At 42.3% G+C, this 19,829-nt stretch overlaps 1 protein-coding gene across 12 annotated transcripts; it reads left to right on the top strand.

The window, feature by feature from the left end:
* Positions 1 to 3,642: 3,642 nt before the first annotated feature.
* On the top strand, positions 3,643 to 18,190 carry LOC123138236 (zinc finger CCCH domain-containing protein 36). Of its 12 annotated transcripts, XM_044558193.1 has the most exons (10): positions 3,643 to 3,988; positions 6,154 to 6,280; positions 6,448 to 6,632; positions 6,736 to 8,096; positions 8,182 to 8,349; positions 13,691 to 13,835; positions 14,061 to 14,142; positions 14,241 to 16,473; positions 16,566 to 16,730; positions 16,934 to 18,190. In XM_044558193.1, exons 1-5 carry the CDS (start codon positions 3,838 to 3,840, stop codon positions 8,209 to 8,211), a joined length of 1,854 nt encoding a protein of 617 aa, XP_044414128.1. In that variant the 5' UTR covers positions 3,643 to 3,837; the 3' UTR covers positions 8,212 to 8,349; positions 13,691 to 13,835; positions 14,061 to 14,142; positions 14,241 to 16,473; positions 16,566 to 16,730; positions 16,934 to 18,190. The 12 variants fall into 12 exon arrangements, with proteins under 12 accessions (XP_044414128.1, XP_044414161.1, XP_044414142.1 ...); XM_044558226.1 differs by lacking the exon at positions 14,241 to 16,473; XM_044558207.1 differs by having other exon boundaries at positions 14,241 to 14,322; positions 14,395 to 18,190.
* The last annotated feature ends 1,639 nt before the right edge of the window (positions 18,191 to 19,829 follow it).

Genomic DNA, 19,829 nt, shown 5'->3' with positions numbered 1-19,829 from the left:
TATGTGTTTGATCTCTCTTTCTCTCTCTCTCTCTCTCTCTCTCTCTCTCTCTCTCTTCCCCCTCTCTCTTGTGTTCTTGATTTGGCATGATCTTGATGTACCACAAGCTTTGTTAATATAGTTGGATCATATGGCGTTCTTTCCTCTCTATCATGTTGTGATGAATTGAGTCTTTCCCTTTGAGGTTTCATTATTATCGAATTGAATATTTTGGATTTGATAACACTTGATATATGTCTTGCATGTGGATACCTGTGGTGACAATGGGGATTCCCGTGGTGGCAATGGGGTACCAATAACTATTGAGTTACTTGATGTATGTTTTGGTAATTAAGTTGCAGATTCCTAAGGTGACAATGGGGTAATCTAGGCACATAGGTTGATACACATTTTCGTCTTACTTTCTTCGATATAAACTTTTTGGTACTCTTTGAAGTTCTTTGTGTTGGATTGAACATTATGAATTTGAAATTGTTTGATGCATATTGAATAATTAACTCACGGATACTTGTGGTGACATTGGAGTATCTAGGTGACATTAGAGTTGATTGATGTGTATCATATGGTGTTATTTTAGTGCCAACTCTAGGGTTGTTTACGACACTTATAGGGATGGCTCAATTGACTGATTGGAAAGGATAACTTTGAGATGGTTTGTCACCTACAATAATTTCATCTTATGTTCTCCGGTATTAATAAGAACTTTGGAGTGATTCTTTGTTGCACGCTGAGGGACGGTTATATGATAAAGTTATGTTAGCACTGTTGAGAGATTGCACTAGTGAAAGTATGAACCCTAGGCCCCGTTTTTCAAGCATAGCAACACTATTTTTACTCACTTTTGTTACACCTCACACAGATTGTCTGATCTGGAGAAAGCTAGAAATTTGAAATTTGTGTTTTGTGTCTTTGAACACTTGTCTGGGTTGAAGATAAATTTTCACAAGAGTGAAGTTTTTTGCTTGGGAGTGCAGAGGAAAAAAAGGCCTACATTGAGATCTTTACATGTAAAGAAGGGTCTCTTCCTTTGTTTACTTGGGGCTCTCTATGGATGATAGAGGATTGAGTAACACACAGTAGGCCCTAGCCGAGAGGAAAATTGAGAAAAGGATGGATGGCTAGATTGGGAACTTGCTGTCAATTGGAGATAGGATCACTTTGGTGAATTCTTGCCTTAGTAGCATTCCATTGTATATGCTCTACTTTTTGGAAGCACCAAAGGGGGTGTTGAAGAACATTGATGCTAGCAAAGCTAGGATGGTGTGGCAGGAAACACTAGAGAAGAAAAGATACCACCTAGTGAACTGGTAGACTGTTTGTATGCCTAAAAGCCATGGGCGTTTGGGCATTTTGGATCTTGAGGCCATGAATAAATGCCTTTTAATGAAGTGGTCATGGAAACTTGAGAATTCTGAAGGGCTATGGCAGGAAATAATGCAAAATAAATACCTATCTAAGAGTACTTTGGCTTCTGTGAGAGATGGTGGCTCTCATTTTTTGGCAAGGTTTGATGAAGGTCAGAGAGTTGTTTCTTAGCCTGACCAGGAGGGTAGTTGGAGATGGTGCCAAAACTCTATTTTGGGAAGATGTGTGGCCTGGGGATAAAAAGGTGGCAGAGCTATTCCCAAGGTTATACAACATTTCCTTTGATAAGATGATTACTGTGAAAAAGGCCAAAAGTTTTGGCTGGGCCAGTTTCACTTTTAGAAGGACATTGCATGGTGAATATTTGAGATAATGGGAGGAATTGACAAAGCTAATGGATGAAGTGGAATTGAGTTATGAGAAAGACAAGATGCTATGGTTGCTGAATAGCAAGAATAGGTTTGTGGTGAAAGGACTATATATGTTTCTCAAATCTTATGCCCTGGTGGGTTTTAGAGGGATTTAGAAACTGAAAGTTCCCCTCAAAATTAGAGTCTTCATGTGGTTGCTTATTAAGAGAAGCATACTTACTAAGGAGAACTTGATCAAGAGGGGGTGGACTCGGAATGAAGAGTGTTATTTTTGTGGGTGAAAAGAAAACAATGATCACCTGCTGTTCAAATGTGCTTTGGCCAGGTTTGTCTGGCAGGTGGTGATGTGCGCCTTTGATCTAAAAAGAACCCCTGATGGGGTTGCTGATTTAATGGGAGATTGGATTCAGTCTTTCCCTAGGAAGTATATGAGGGTAGTCCTCATTTGGGGGGTTACTATATGCTGGGTCATATGGAAGACCAAAAATAGGGCGTGTTTTGATAAGATTTACCCTGATGATCCTACCTCTGTTGTATATAAACTATGCTCTTTTCTGAAGTCTTGGAGTATATTGCAGAAAAAGCCAAATAGAAACACAACTGAGATGGGTGTGGCTCGTATCAGGGAGGTGCTGCGAGAGGTGTTCTCGGGGAAGCGTGCCTGGAATCCCGTGAGGAGAAGAATAGGAGTTGGATAATGGTGATCAGGTTGCATATACATGTGTTTGGCGCGTGGATGGCCTCCTTATGGCGTTGATGGCATTTTAGATTTTGCAATGGATGTTAATTTGGTCTTGTTGTGCTTGGGTGTTCTTGTCTGGACATGTTGTGCTTCGCCTGCATGTGGTAGCGCTTGCTTAGATGTTTTCTTCTTTATTTTCGGTTAACATACTTTTGTAGCTTGTGTGGCGGTTTCTTTAATGGAAATCGACGAGGGAGGCTCGTTGTGTCAAAAAAGAAGTTGATCTTCTATTTCCCTAACCTCCTGTCTATACCTGGTTTGCAAGGACTTCTCCTTAGCATCACGCAACTACACCTTAAGCTTCACTATCTGCCGTCGGATTGATCCAAAAACCATTCGGCTCCACCTTTGCATGTCGCTGGTGACCCTGCCCAATTTGCTACACACCCCACCAAGACCCGCCTGGTCCTGGTCAGCTGATTGCCACACGTCAGCAACCATGGCGTCATATAGCTTGTGCCGGGTCCATGCCTCCTCATAACTTAATCCCCTCTTCCCGCTTTTATCTCTGGTGACCTGTGTCATCATAGCATGAATAAGAAGGGCAACTTGTTCAGATTCTTCTGCCAAAAATGTGCTCGACACATGTCTCGGGAACCATTTTCAAAAAGTCATCATTACATGTGCCTCGGTCTAGTTCGACTTGAATATTTTCCTCCCTGTCTCTTTTACCATCCTATGTAAATGGATATCCCGAGAAACACAAGTCTGCTATGCAGCCGTCGGCAAGCGATCCCTGGAGCCCCCCATTTTCATAGAACTCCGGAGGTTCCCTCCTCGCCGTTCCGCTTGGAATAATACCCCATTAAAATCACCTGCTCAAAGCCTGTTCCGGTTGGAATAATACCCGGTTAAAATCACCCGCGCAAAGCCATGAAAGATCATCCTTGTTTTCTGAGATAACGGACAGCATCCCAAGTTTCCATCCTCTGTTTTCCGAAGATGCATCCCATGGCAAGCGTCCGGGGTACCTTGCGAGTTTCAAGTGTCAAAGCCGAAAGCTGCACGATGTTTCGTGTTGGGAGCAATGAATGAAGGGCATTGATCGAAGGATTTGCGTCCCGAAATATACCGCCGGGCGGGGACCGCCGAATTAGCAGAAACGCAAAACCCACGCGCGCGGCCGGCTCGCACGGCCCTTTATAGCCGGCCACCCGTCGCCGTGGCGACCCAAACGCGATGCGAGGGCAGCAGAGATAGGAGAGAGAGGGGAGAAAGAAACTGAAGCGACCGAGGTTTTGCCCCCAAATCCCCCACCCCACTCACGCGCACCTCGCCGCCGCCGCCCCCGTCCCCTCCCTCCCTCCACCAAACCCTCGTCGCCGCCGCAGCGCAGCGCAGCACCGCAGTCGCCCCCCGATGGCGACCGCCGCCGGCCCCGTCGGCGGGCTGTCGGCGAAGGACGAGATTAGGGAGGTGGAGATGGAGATCATGAACCCGCCGGAGGAGGCGGCGGAGCGGGCCGGGCTGAAGAGGGCCTGGGGCTCCGCGAGCGCCGGCGCTTCTCATGGTATTGCCCCTCGATCGCCCTCTAAACGCATGCTCTACCGGTTAATGTACTTCCTGTGCTCCTAGTTTCGGTGCGTGATTGCTTTGAAGCGCTAGATCTGTGCAGGCGAGGCGCGGATGGTAAGATCCGGCGGGGAAAATGCACATCCTTTATGCGGTTGATTGATGATTGATATCCACCAAGTTGTTTTTGCTTGTGTAGGAGAGGTGCTGGGTAGTTGATCTGGCATCAGGGGGTGTTGGAGATCTGGTAGAAGGCGAGGAATTATGCATGCAGTTTTCTAGGGTTTGCCTTGGAATGCTTGAATTGCATAACTTCACCTTTCGCGCCTGTTTTTCAACGGTAGCCGTTGGCTCTTGTTTATGTTGCTGGCATTGCCATGCTATTTTAGGTAGATGGGTTATGATGAAGTTATGTTGCTGACTATGGTTGACTTGATGACTTGTATCGGTCTATGCTTGTGACGTCATTGGTACGACTATTTGCTATACGACATGGAGCTCGAAGCGTGTATTTAAGTAGGTGAAGCAGCTCGTGCAGTATAGCAGCAACTAGATCGTAGCTCGACACAACGTTAATGTAGTAGATCAGTGAAGCAGTTTGTCGTGTTGTTTGAGGCAGTTTTTTGCCGTTTCTGTATATCCTAATAGATTACGCCACCACGTGGCTATAGCTATGTAGGGCAGTTGGTTGTGAAGTTGCGTGACGCAAGCGTAAACAATTAGTTATAAAATTCCGCCTTTCATGAAAGATTAATGGTTCTGATTCCTTGTTTTTGGTTTTTATTAAAACAAACCTGTTTTTATCGCTTTACTCAACCAACGGCCTAGCACAGCAAATGTTGAGGCAAACCCTGATGTTGCTAATTTTGTCGAAGGAACGTAGGAATATTTGGTTGACCATCAAGTCAACCGATTGGCATATATGGTGAAGTGCCTTCTTATGCTTATCTTGTGATTACTGCTGTGCTGTGATGTTAGGGAGAGGGTCAATTGTTTTTCAGTCTATTGCTCATGACAAGAGTATGCGGTTTCGCAGGCTTGCATACTGATATGCAACAGGTTTTCATGGCATGTTACGACTCATAGTCATAGGTCCATCTTGAGAATTATCTTGGTTTACATTTGATTAGCTCATCCCTCACAACCTTGTGGTTCACAAATATAAGGATGAAATGGACAAGTCCAATGGCCTTCTCATTCGTAGCAGGGAAGGCTTGTTTTCAGCCATGAGAATTGTATTAAGCGTATTGTTGTGAATATTGGAGTAGAGAAGGAAGAAAGACCTTGGTCCCCGCAGACCTTTCTATTACGGTTGGACTTCTTATAATTTCCTGGAATCTTTCCTAATTCTCTCCCTTCTAGTCTTATAATAATTACTTATCCTTTCACTTGGACTCCTTGTGTACCATTATTCTTGGCTGAATTGGGCTCCACAAATTCTAGCAGAAGCTTGTCCAAGTTGCTACTCTTGCTGTCATTGCCCATTGCCCAATACATCCATAACATGTATGTACCAAATGTTGGCCCGTATCATGCTATAAGCTATCACTAACTGGTTTGTTTGCTCCTATTATATCCTCTGATTCCAACCCTATTTACTTATCATTGGTTTTGCCATGGTAAAGCTAACACTCTATGCGGCCTTTTTTATTTGGGACCATTATATCCCATATCCCATGATCGTACCATTCTTCTATGTCCATTTGTTGTTTGCTTGAATCAATAGAGGCTTTTCAGCCTCCAGGGTTCAGTCAAACTGGAAAATAAACATTGAAATCCTGAACTTCAGAGTCAACAGTAGTTGGTTCTGGAGTCAGTCATAGGGATCTTAAATCAAATTTATTTCTTACTCCTAGGAAATCTTGCATGGAATGATTCTTGTCAGTGATTGATGTATTGTAATGGTATAAGTTAGCAGCCTGCTGGACTAAAAAAAATATATCCTTTACGTGTATGTCAGCTACGTTGTACAAGTATCGGGTTTCTGCTATTTGGAACCTGTTAACAGTTTCTTTGAGATTAAGCATTTTAATTGATTGGTGGAATATAGAATGGCTAGTACGAATAAGTTGAACATAGGTATGAATTTTGTATGAAGATCACTAAGATGAATTGGTTGTATATGTTGAAACTTGGATCTCATTATAACCATACATTTTCTAGGTTTTATTGGAGTGACTACTGCTGAAAAGAAGCCAACACTCCTGCCTCATAACAATGTCAAATATCTGAAGAAAACTGGCAGTGGCAATCTTCTACGTTCGGATATGCCAGATACTAATGCTTGGAGGTACATCTATTATTATTGCTACTTCTGTGTGCACTAGGAATTTTGAACCTTCGAACAATATTTCTATCTTTGCTGTGGTGTTTGATGGAAGACATAATGTTCTTTTATCTTACACTTCTTAAACAGTCATTTGATTCACTAATTCACTCAACACATTCACAACCTAGATTTAGTAGCTCATCTCCTGGTGGAGATCTGGGGAGCAAAACCAGAACCCCTACGAGTACCTTTAATGCTCAAGGAAAGAATTGCACTTCTCCTCATGAAAGAGAGGGTTCTGGTTTTGGTAACCTGTGGAGTCAAGAAGAAAATGCTGGTTCACTCACATCAGTTGGTTATGGGAAACATAGAGGTATGAGATTTTTATAGGATAATCTTTAATGAATATCTTGCAGCCACAAACTTTTGATTGCTCTATAAATCTAAGTACTTTTGATTGCTCCACCCCTGCTCAGGCTCTGAAGAAGGATTTGAAGCACAATGTGTATCCAACTTGAATGATCTGCACAACTATGGGCGATATAGGACCCTCATTCATTCTTATGGCGAAGATAATAGGGGGCTGGCTCATAACTCGCCCAACCTAAATATTTCGGAGAGGTCTTGCAGAACTGATAATTTATGGACTACAAAGCCTACCCCTCCTGTAAATGAGCTGGTGCAGATCTCAGTTCAAGGGAAAAACCACAAACCTAGTCTCATGGGACGCCATATTAGTTTGCCCTCTGATAGCTACTTGGATGGCAGGGGAACCTTAAGTAGATTGCATTTAGATGGAGAAAATCTGTTGCCGGATCTGAATGTGGCCAAAGCAAGCAGCCTAAGTGATTCTCATGTCTCTGATTATTGGCATCGGCCATTTGACTCATCTGTTTCATTTGACTATCCCCAGTATGGTGAGAAGCGATCTGTTTATGGTGGACCAACAGAAAATCTTCCTCACAAACATCAGAAAGAACATAGTTCAAGCTTTGCCTCATACGGCTCAAACAGTATAACAGGGTTCAGAAGTCCAGGCTACAATAGCTCTGCTCATTCCTTGGGTAGCCAACCTTCTCGAGCAATTACTCACCTAGGAATGCCGTCCCCTCATCAGTTAACACCTGGTATTGAGAAATTTGGTCTCCATAAAGATGTATATTTTGACAAGGGCTGTGGTACATCTAGGCTTGGGTTACGTGCAAGCAGTTCATGCCAACCTGAGCACCTTTCCCCAATCAAGGATGACCCTTGGGTAACTTCAGTGCCTTTTGTACCTCTTGTTGAGTTTCCCAACAGTACATCACCTTCAAATAGTCCATATGACCCACTTGCTGACAGTATGGACCCTCCCAAAGTTGAAAGTGGCAATATTCTCAAGTCCTCCAACATATCCTGCAGCATTTCAAGTCAGCACACTGCTGGGAATGGTGTTATATATGGAGATATCAACAAATCATTGATTTATGCTGATAAGTTGGCAAGGAATATGTCGGCAAAAGGGTCAAATGAGTTTGCAGGCTTGGTTGCACCTGTTAAGGAACGCTCTAGTCTGGATGTCGATACTTTGGTGAAAGCTTTTGAAAGAACCAAAGATGGAGCAATTGATGAGAAAACGAGGGATTATTTCCGTATTCATTTGGCAGAACATGTGAAGGAGTTGCTGAAACCTATTTGGAAGGAAGGCAAACTGAGTAAAGATGCTCATAAACTGATAGTAAAAAAATCTGTTGACAAAGTTCTTGCTTCAGTTGATCTGCATCAAGTACCAGCTACTAAAGAATTGATAACTGATTATATAACCATGTCTGGAACAAAGATTGAAAAGCTTGTGAAGGTAAAAAACTTGAATATGCAATTCAATGATGCACATAGCCGTTAACTTTCCTATGTTTGATTCCAGTCTATTTATTTTATGTCAGGCATATGTTGATAGGCATGGTACAAGATGAGATCCAGACTTCTAAAAGCTGAGCTCCATCACCTATATATGGGCTTTCAGCAAACACCTTTCCGATGTGATTAATCTGCAGTCCAATGTTGCTAGGCCTGATCTGCAGTCCAATGTTGCTAGGCCTGATCTGCAGTAGGTATTGAGTTGCATAACCCTGGCTGGTTTACAGGCTTAGTCAGACTATGTAGTAGTACTTTATGGTGGAGTTTTAATTTAATGTATGCATGTTAGCTGAGAGGACATCTAGTGCAACCAATGTAGAAACCTTGCTGCATGTGTGGTTGAATCTGTTTGAAGTACTCATCTTGCTTAAAGTACAGTGTCATCGTTGTTCATTTTGTTTGGTAAGTAATCATCTTGCAAGATGCAATATCTACATAACCTGTTGTGCTTGATTGGGGGAGATGGAAGGAGCAACAATTTGTTGTGGAACAGAAAAGCACAGGAGATGTGTGCCAAAAAAACAAGGAGGGGGGGGGGGCGCAAAAGTGCACAAGAGATATGTGGTAATGGCAAAAGATGGGGGGGGGGGGGTGAAGTGCCATGCAATGTCCTAACTACTAGAATGATAGACAAAGTGTACTTTTATCTGCTCTACCGACTGGTAAAAACCCTGCTCTGCATAGCATGGACCATTATCACAATATACTAAAATACCATGAGTGTGGAATATTTATACTCATGTTCCATGTTTCACCTCTTGGATCAATGGCCTTTGGCAATCTAGATCATTGTTAGGATGCTATTGGGTTGCACAATGAATGGACGAGTTGAGATGCAAGGTATAGAGAGGGAGAGAGGAAGAGGGTATTAAGCTATACAAGGAAGAAGAGCTCGGTGACACAAATTGGTAGGGTGTTGTATGCATCTTTGTCAGTGTTGTTAGGTGATGAAATGATCCGAGTAGTGTGACGATCAATCGTTGTCTGATGAGCATTGGAACCATGGCTTAGGGCTCGGAGGAGCCAAAAATGTAGAAGAATGGAAGGGTAGTAGGAAGAGAGTAGTTCATGAGAGAGAGGTATCCATGAGCATAGCGGCTGCTTTACTCGTCTTTGGTTGTATCTGCCTATGTTTTTAAGGCGGTAAGGCGAGGCGAGGCGCTGGGGGGGCGCCTCACAGCCTAAGCGCTAAAGCGTAAGGCGAGGCGACGCCTTAGACACGTGCATATATAATATATGGCAGCCAATTAGGAGATTTAACAACTAGCATTAACTTAATAAATTGTACATACATATATAATAGATGGCCACCAATTAGGAGATTTAACAACTAACATTAACATATAAACTGTTACCAAAGCATAGGCCTCAAATCATCTTGTGTATATGACAGAACGGCGCCTTTGAAGTTCAGCTTCATCCTCCTCATCAATATATCGCTCCATAGCTTTAAACTTTCTAGTGTTTAAGAATTGTGCATCTCTATCCTAATCTCCATGGATGCCTCGGGACACTTATCCGCATCACCGGAACCCCCAGAAAAGTGCTGCTTTAGCCTTCTCACTCCACCATGGACTATCTTGCCACACAATGTACACTGGAGTAAATCTTTCCTCTCTAAATCCGGCCAGAACCCATACTTCCAGGCTGGATCATCTGATGTAGCTCTTCTCCTAGGATCATTGGCTAGATCCATCAGAGCAGGTACACCTGGCTACTGTCAAAGAAAAAGAGAGAAGAGCCAAATCACTAGAGCAGCCAGATCAAGCATGGGGAAGGAGAGAAGCAGTGGTGGGGCTGCTGCCTTGTGGGTGGAGAAGCAGATCTGGGAAGAAACAGATGCAGATGAGGAGCGGGCAAGCACATCTAGCTACACTGCTGTGCATAGAGAGGCAGCACCTAACAGTTAGTAGAGGAGCTGTGCATAACAGAGCAGGCAAGCATGGCAAGCTACACTGCTGGATGGAAGAAAGAGGAGAGGGGGAAAGGGGGGAGAAGAGAGGGCTGAATTCATACCTTGATGTGGTGCTGATCTGCTGGAAGAGGGATGGAAGAAAGAGGAGGATGGGGAGGAGCTGCAGCCAGAGAGGAGGGGAGGAACTGGCCGGAGGGAGGAGGCTGGCGGCTGCCGCAGATCTGAGGAGGAAGCCTCCGTCAATGGTCCAGAGAGGAGACAGGAGAGACCTCTCGCGTCGATTCACTCTCTCTTTCCCCTTCTCATAACTGGTCGCACCTGAACCAATGTTTCCCGCGCCTGTGTTCCCGCCCAGGTCAGTTTTCCCGCCTGCAATCTCTGTTTCCCTGCCTGACAAGCTAAGGCGTCCGATTTGGTCTGAGGCGTGCAAGGCGGCGCTAAGGCGGACGCTTTAGACGCCTTACAGCCTAAGGCGGACGCCTTACACGACTGTCTAAGGCAAGGCCGACGCCCTGAGTCTGGAGGGCGCCCTGACGCCTAGGCGTCGCCTAAGCGACGCCTTACGGACGCCTTAAAAACAGAGGTATCTGCACGTCAACAAATACTAAGGGGAAAGGCGGCATAACTAGGGGCTAAGGGCATCACTGCATCTTCACCTTCATTAAGTGCATGAAGACAAATACACCGAACATATCTTCCACCCTCATCAAGAACTACTACTAGTAGGTGGATAGGAAGAACATGACAATGGCTCATGAACTCGCATGTTAGATGGACCAGATTGATATTTGCCTATGAGATCAAGCCGATTGCCCCCAACCCTAACAGTTGTGCGTGTGATCGGTAGCGATTTGTGCTATCAGAGAAACAACTAGTAGGTGGACAGGAAAAACACAACAATGGCTTCTTATGGACTCGCGTGCTAGATCAACCATATTGATATGTGCCTATGAAATCAAGTCGATTGTTCAAATTGCCCAACCCTAAAACCTCGAATGTACATTCAATGTCATATCCTCAGCTGCAAGGCAACAATAGGTATGAAGCAAGATAAGTCCAAGGCCTGAGCCAGCTAAACAAAGCCGTTCTCCACCTGAGCTTGTAGCCTTGTAGCCAAGTGATTCCAAATTGTAACTTTGGCTATAAGTAGTTGTGCGTGTATGTGGAAATCGGTGTCGATCAGATAAACAACCTACACGGGTTGAACTTAATGCTGTTGTTGATCTTGTTAATTGGAGCATGTTCTGGTGCACATAAGAGTTCCTCTAGGGCATAAATGCTAGTATGGCCATTTGGTTTGATTGAGAATTGCTTTCAAGGACCTTAAAGGATGAGTTGTCGAAGACCTAGGTGGTCCAGAGTGGGCCCAACCTCTATGAGGCTTGACAGATTATTTTTAGCCGTCGATCCTCTTTTGTTGTTCTTGCGTTTCCTTGTGAGCTTGCAGGATCATGAAGCGTCGGCTCGTGCAGTTAGTGGATCATTAATAGTTTGGGTGAATTTGCAGTTTAGTGGATTCATTAATAGTTTGGGTGAATTTTCATCACAACCTGATGCATTACCCCGTTATTTTCGCGTAGTTGCGACTAGGTACATGGTATGACATCGTACAATGCCCCATTTCACTATTATCTTTCAACAAGTTTGCAAGTCTAGCGGTCAACCCTTGTTCAATGTTCTTGCCATGATGCTGGGAAAAAGACTTGCACAATAACTAGGCGAGGCGCGAACAAGAGAGATAAATAGCCATACCCTTACTTAATGATATGCTACACCTACTTGACATTTTCAAAATTAGTACTGAAAAGGTAGAGTGGAAACATTACAATAACTACACTCTTCATTCCCTAGATTGACAAGTACTTTAAAGCAAATAATGTTAGGGCCATGGCTAGAGATAGTGAAACAGAGGGAATATATTATTGATATTGCATTCTTACTAGCAATTGGTTTTGTCGCCAGGTAGTTAGGGTCGTTTGGCCTGGCTTCACTCGGATCATGATCACTTTTCTAGCTACTCAACCTTTTTCCTTGACCTGTTCGACCCACGGTCTTGGTAACTATCAGTACATCTCTCCTTAGGTGGCGGGGTGTGGGACCTTGGGTTTAGTGAAGGGCTAAGCAACTGTCTTTTAGAACACCGACTCCTCATAGAGGTGTGCATATAACCTCTTAATAAATGCACTGGTGATTCCATCAATGCAAATTGGCTATTGTCTAGAGAACATATTGTGGAACTTTGAGAGTGTTGTGTACTGAAATACATGTTGTTTTATATGTACGTGTTATAGAAAAAAATGCATAAAGGGGATGCAGATAGATACTTAAATTTGACCTAACCATGCTCTAAAAGCCAAGAGCATCTTAAGTGAAGTCCTTACTTTTAACCACAAGAAATTTTGTAGAACCAACTAAATACCAATTATATTTCACTTAATAATGTTTACCATCTTTCTTATGCTTATTTGAGTTCTTCCATTGGGAGATATAACCTATGCACCAAGACACTAACCACACACAAGACCATTAAGAGGATTTTGTATTTATATACTCCCTCCGTCCCAAAATAAGTGTCTCAACTTTGTACTAACTTTAGTACAAAGTCATACTAAGCTTGAGAGAATTCCTTATTTAACATCGTGTTTAAATTTTATGCCCTATTTGACATCGACAAATGATTTCTTCCCTATCTAACAACGAGTCTAAATTTTATGCCTTTTATGACACTTGTGTCTATTTTAAGCATAAATTACACCTGAAAAGACCCTTTTGCCCCTCATGAGTATGAGAGAATTCCTTATTTAACATGTTTAAATTTTATGCCCTATTTGACATCGACAAATGATTTCTTCCCTATCTAACAACGAGTCTATGCCTTTTATGACACTTCTGTCCATTTTAAGCATAAATGACGCCTGAAAAGACCCTTTTGCCCCTCATGTGGTATGTTTGTGTGCGCGCGCATGTGTGCTACTGATGCTGTGCGTGTGTGTGTGCTACTGCGTGTGTAAGTGTGTGTGCTGCTGCGTGCGTTTGTGCAGCTACATGCGTGTTGCTCGGTGTGCTGCTGCGTGCGTGTGTGTATGTGCTGCTGCATGTGTGCTACTGCTGCTGCGTGTGGTGTGCTGCACGTGTGTGTGCGCGCGCTCCTGCCCCACACAGATACCACATGAGGGGCAAAAGGGTCTTTTCAGGTGTCATTTAGGATCAAAATGGATGGAAGTGTCATGAAGGGCATAAAATTTGGATTCATTGTTAGTTAGGGAAGAAAAAGTTTTTCAGTGTCGAATAAAGAAACGAAATTTAAGATAGTGTTAAATAAGGAATTGTTTCGTTATATATCATGGAGGCTTTTCTATAAAGATAAGTGAGTTTTGAGCTTTGTTTTGTCAGTGAATTCTTGTGGACCGAGCTTGGTTGAGCTGCCTGATTTGCTTGATTCACAAGGAACAGAATAGATTTTTATCGTAGAATATATTACCTGCTCCTGAAACATTAAAAGATTAAAGCCTTCTTTCTCTTGCCAAGAAAACTGCATCTTGCTGCCAAACTGATTGTTGAGGTTTGATATTTTTGTTTGCCTGTTTCTTGAATCTTGATAAATGGTTTCTCTTTTGCAGCCAACCTGAAGTGAAGTGGATTCAGGGAAGCATTCAATTTTGCATCTTTAAGGTTGCCAGATATTAAAGTCGTCTTTGAGCCTATTATATCCTCATTTTATCATCACTGATCAAACTTATGAGAGCTGCCAGAACATGCAAATGGGTATGTGTAATTACTATAGCTCTTTTCTTTGGTGTAACGAGAATATTTCCTTAGCTTGCGGTTGTCAATATCTGAATTCATTCTTCTTAGATTTTGCTCCAGCGAAAATCTCGTGTTTTCACTTCTACTTGTTTCAGGAAATAGCAAACTATTCATTCCTTCTGTCATGTACTTGTACTCGTTTACATTTTGCTTGACACGCTCCACTATGTTGTTTTTCTGCAGAAACAAACAGTTCGCCTCATTCACCTTCTCAGATTTTTTATGGCCTGTACTGCTTAATTCCTTGGCCCATTCTGCTGAAAAGGTATACCATACTGTTCCTGTATTACTATGACCCTAAGGCACAAAGTATTAAGAATGTCTCTTTTGATGTTATTTTTCTTCTCCAAAATGGCAACGTAGGTTCTGTTTCTGGACGGAATGGCGTTCCAGATTGGAATGCTAATACTAAAGAGTGTCCATGTCCTGACTCGTCCATGAAGTGGTTTGACCTAACCTCTGCCCTCAAATGCCTATGCTCACCCAAGCTGTAGATCACAAATACCTTGCTGGTCAGGCTGCGCTCTGCTTCCCATGGGAACTGATGCTTAACTCAGCCCTGCTCGGCGGGGCAGCTGGCTGCCCATCTCCATCGCCCGCCTCATGCTTACTCTGTCTGCCTCATCCTCCGTGTTACATTCTTCCTCCAACAGCAAGGTGTGGTTTGGCTTTCGGTTCTGTTTTGCCGGCGAGAATGGTGAAGGCTTTGGTTAACATTTAAGATCAGCATTAAAACAGGCTTCTACTGTGCAGCCTGTGTTATATCACTAAATAAATGGAATTTAATTTCAATGCCACTAGTTGACTCTGAAACTATAAATGTATTAAAGAAAATGGAGTCACAAATGCAACCAACACAACCCTCTACACTTACATCCCAGGCTACACAGCCCCTACAGTAAGATGCAACAAACAGAGAGCCAAACTAACAATCTTAACCAAACAGGTTCCAACACAAGAAGTAAAGGCAGGACAAACAGGTCCGTCTATAAGTATGTCTTCCGTTTTTGCTATGCTGATGTATTGACCAGCCTGGACTATATTGGTTCGGAAACTACCTCATTAACACATATTGACCCAGCTTGTACTAGTCACTGGAGCACATGCCCCCACCACACAGCCCTCTCAATTGTGTGCTCTACTCACCTCCCGATTGAATCCCCTTCTCCAAAATCCCTTGCCAAGTTCAGTGAGTCAGGCGAGGCTGCAGCACAAGCTTCCTTGGTAGGGACGTGGCATGTGTAATTGAGCGGGACTGACGGCTGGCTCTGGGAATGGAACCAGACGGTGACGTGGGTGCGTGAGTGGGGACAATGGCTGGCTGCGCGCATGGAACCAGGTCAAGTGAGGGGCCTAGGCTCGTCTTGGAGGCTCGCTCTAAATATACAATCCTTGCTCATGGCCTGAAGTATGCCTAGATGCTGATGGGTGTATTGTATCCTGCTTGTGTTAGCTTATGGATTCTATATATATATAGCATAATTGCATTAAACCTGATGGACTATGGATTCATAAAACCTTGTTATTATGCTTACTAAACTGTGCATTGTAGATACTCCAGTTGTAGCAAACCTCAGAATCTCAGTACATTATGGCTCAAGAATTTTACAGTATTGCTGTATGAACTGACTACATTAGCTCCAGGGTTGTAATGCATAAATTTATAACAATTCTGCGCCAGATTCGAGCATGAAAATCTTCTCAGGGTAGCTAGCTATCTTTTCCGTACCCTCTGTTTCAGCGTCAGGTAATACCAATTCCTCCCTGCCCTTTCTCTTTGTAGAGAGCTACCAAACGGTATTTAAGGCTTTTTACCTATTTTCATCTCAACCCAGGCTGTTTTGACCAGCCGGTAGCATCACTGCATGGCAAGAAAGAGAAACGAGTTTGGTGAATGGCATTCCTAGTGACATTGTCATAAATAAATCTACTTGTACTAATAAAAGCATGAGTTTGGTGAATCCAAATGATCTGAGCCATCCAACCACCTATATCCAACGTCTCACGCTACTCCAATGATGTATCTATCACATCATCAATAATTTGGAAAAGACATTAATTGCATTAAACACAATTAATATTGAAATCAACATTAGTTATGGTTACTTTTGGAAATAGTATTACTGCCAAACTAGATGTGCGTGCACATACACGATTAGTAGTATATTATATTACATTCTATTATCGCTTGTCACAGAACTAGTTATCAACATGCGCTGCATGTATTAATATACACGATTAGCTGCTATTAATATACCGGCTAATATCAACATGCGCTGCATGTATGCATTTAGTAGTTGTCATAAATATTCCATAAATAAAATGTATGCATGTGTGGGGCTTAAGACCCCAGTACAACCACCGAAAACACAAAGCTCAAGGCTGTATAAAATTAACAAGGTAGGGTCTTAGCTTGTCTTTGACCCTATTAACAAGTAGGCCTAGACCAGATTTGAGGCACAACCTCCAGGAGATCCTTGGTGGGGCAATTCCTTCCAGACTCTTGTGATTATGTTCCTTGCATCCAGAATTTAACCACAGGACCATAATTTAATTGCTTACAGGGCTGCTAATCATAATTCATTATCTGATGAAGGTACTAACTAAAGAACCTTTTGGTAGTATGTCAGCTATCAAATATGTGAGGCATATATAAATGCTTGCTCATCTGCAACATGTCTTGTGCAGTCTGGGTGTGCTAATGAGGATGACAAGGTTTTGGCTTCTGCTACTTGATGCATCGCACCAAACCTGAAGCTCAACATTGCTTTTGTAGTCTCCTTTTCTCGTGTTCCAAGCTTTTGTAGTCTCCCTCAAAAGTTGTTGATGTTTGTTGCTTCCTGAATCCTGATGGTCTGTCGTTTTGCTTCCAGTTTTCTGAATAAAGCAGAGTGTGGCTTGTTCAAGAAATATACTCCCTCCATAAAGAAACATAAGAGCGTTTAAACCATTACTTTAGTGATCTAAACGCTCTTATATTTCTTTACAGAGGGAGTATATGCTTATCTAATGAATTGCTCAATAGCCTCACTTAGTAATATCCAATGCCTTCGCAGGGTCTTAAAAAGGCTGCAGAGCACAGATGAACATCTCATTCATTTTCTATGGATTCTTTACAGTCAACACAGAGTATCCAAAAATGGAAAACGTGATGAATATTTGTACTGTGTCCGGTTAGACAAGGTTTACGTCTGACAAATTGCTGCACTATGTTGATGCAACGTAATACTTCCATGAATAATTGGTATTTGGTTGGTATTCCCTACCAGTATACAACCATCTGTGTCGGCTTGCTCAGTTGCTCAAGTGTGTTCCTATCATGGCACATTTGTTTGCAGTTTTTCTATCTTTGGAAGCCGCTAAAGCTGGCACTGATGCTTGGTTCAGGATCAAGACACAGACATGCTACTGCTCCTTTTGTGGCCAAACTGTTCATTAGCTCCTAAAGCTATCGGGATTCAGGATATGCTCTTCTGTCCTGCGGAGTTTCTTTTCAGTTATGCTCTTGGAGTTGGATAGTCGAGATACTCTCTGGTAAAGAAAATCCAGGTTCAAAGATATCATGAATAGTCAGAAATCCTGGATACATATTTCAGTTCTTGTATTGCTTTCTTTAGCACAAGGTGCAGCGATGCTGACGGTATGGCAGCACCGCACATCAAAAGCCGTATGATTTTTGTCTCGTGACTAGTCTGGTGGCAGGTCGTAGCTGTTTATGAATGCTACACGAGCAGCCTTGAGAAAGATCTATGAGCAGGGGAATGCCAGTGTGGCACCAGTATTTTTTTAATTCTTTCTTTCAGTTTTGTACCGTGCCCATTATGCCAAAACTGCAAACTATGATGTACAGTGTGTGTTGTCTTTGTGGTTGTGGCTGCCGTTAAGCATAATGCGTTATGTGCTAACACAGATCTCTGTGGCCTTTTATGCTCATCGACGATCATTGAGGAGGTCAAGGTTGAGTGCAGGTCATGTTTCTCATCCTGTTCTGTTACTTTCAGGTAAAAGAGGTGCCGGCTGTGTCGTGCATCTGTTGGCTCAGTCAGGCTCTGCTCTCTGTTGAACCCATATACTGGTTGTTCCAGTGCAAGTCGCGGAGTGTGCAAGGGCAGAAATTGTCATCGTTTCTTTGTAATAAAGCTTTTGCTTTAAGTTGAAAAGAAAAAGGGTTGGGAAGTTGCTTGGTCTGACATCTCAGTTTGGAGTTTTTCTTTTTTTTCCGGGGTAGTTTGGAGTTGTAATAATAAATTAAAAATACATTTACGGGCTGTCTTCAGATAGTGCCAACTAATGTTATTATGTGCTTGTATTCAGATGCTGATTATTATGTTATTTTCGTTACTGGAATATATATTCTGAATTACCCGCTTAATTCAAGTTAGGGTGGTGTTAACGTGGAGTTGGTGCCGCATACCCCCTGAGGTCGGCCTTACAATATGTGTGTGTTGGTGATCCATACAAACAACTCTTGCTGGCTTATCTCACATCTCGTTCATGTACAATATTTGTATTTCTAATTTCACAAACTTAGATGTGATTATGCATGCTAATTGATCAACTCCTTGTAGCTCTAGGGTTGGCATCCTTGAACCACTGATGCTTGAGCGCTCGTTCCGCCGTGAGTCTCTTCTCTGGGTTGCTTCGTAGAAGACCGCTCAAGACCTCGAAACCAGCCTCCAACAGTGTTTTTTTACTTGCGGAAAGTTTTTTTTTACTTTAAACACAATAAAGAATCTGAATACCAACATGGTGTTGGAAGAGAGGATTAAAGGACAACACACTCAATTTTTACATAAAGTCACACAACTATCACTTACAAACTAATATCAAGATATCCACGACCGGCATAATGTAATCGTATATAGATTCAAGAGACAAATATAATCGTATATAGGGTTCACTCACTTTCGGTGTAGAAAGGCGTATTCTTATCGAGGATAACACATCAAATTTTGAATAGATAGGCATGATTCCAAATACTATTGTATTACACATCTAAACTACACATCTACAACAAATTTACAAGGACTGTGCTAACTTCCGGACGTACTGAATTTAGCAACAGATCCGCACGCCCATTTCTCTTTCTTAATTACTAATTATACATCTAATTATTTCTTTTTTCTTGATTACTAATCTCTTTCGTGGCTAAGGAAAGGATGTACCTGTTGATTTATGCTTTCATGCATGCATGCAAACTACAAGACAAAACAAATGATGTCAGCAAAATATTCTTTCTATTTTAATATTTTAAAATGTTTTGTAGCTCAAACCGTCGATCCAATTGAAAAACTGTTTTCATATAAAATGTTCATCGCGACCAGATCTTTGAAACTAGATCCCATGTTGATATATTCTGACGAATTTTTTTTTTCGTGTAAAAAGTTACCAGGTCTGGGCTATGTAAGTTATCATGCCTTTAACACATAAGTTACCAACCTGTTTTCACAGAAATTATCGGACATGAAAAATTATTTTTCAACCTTTCTTCTCACGTGCACATGCATGCATGCCCTAGATAACAAAAAAAATGTTGATGTTATCCTAGATTCTCCCAATTTTAGAACTTCAAAATGATTTTGTACCTTAAATTGTCGCCCTAATCGAAAACTTGTTTTCACATAAATGATTTTGTCGTGATGATATCTTGGACACTAGATCCAACATTGGTATGTTCCAATGACTTTTTTGGAGGGTAAAAAGTTATCACGGATGTGCTACGCGAGTTATCATGCTAGTTGAGCATAAATTATCATAGTGTTTCCACAAAAATTACCGGGGCATATAAAATGGTTTCTTCGATCTTCTCCCCACATACACATTCATGCATTGCCCAAGAGGACGCAAAATGCTAATGTAAGGGGGGATTCCACTGAATTTCAAAAAAAATTGAAAATGTTTTGTAACTCAAACAATCGCTCCGTTACAAAAATCATTTTGACATGAGAAATT

This window comes from Triticum aestivum, chromosome 1B (genome assembly GCF_018294505.1).
Source record: "Triticum aestivum cultivar Chinese Spring chromosome 1B, IWGSC CS RefSeq v2.1, whole genome shotgun sequence".
Classification (NCBI taxonomy): Eukaryota; Viridiplantae; Streptophyta; class Magnoliopsida; order Poales; family Poaceae; genus Triticum; species Triticum aestivum.
The sequence above is the reverse complement of the archived record's forward strand: the minus strand, read 5'-3'. Positions and strand labels throughout refer to the sequence as shown.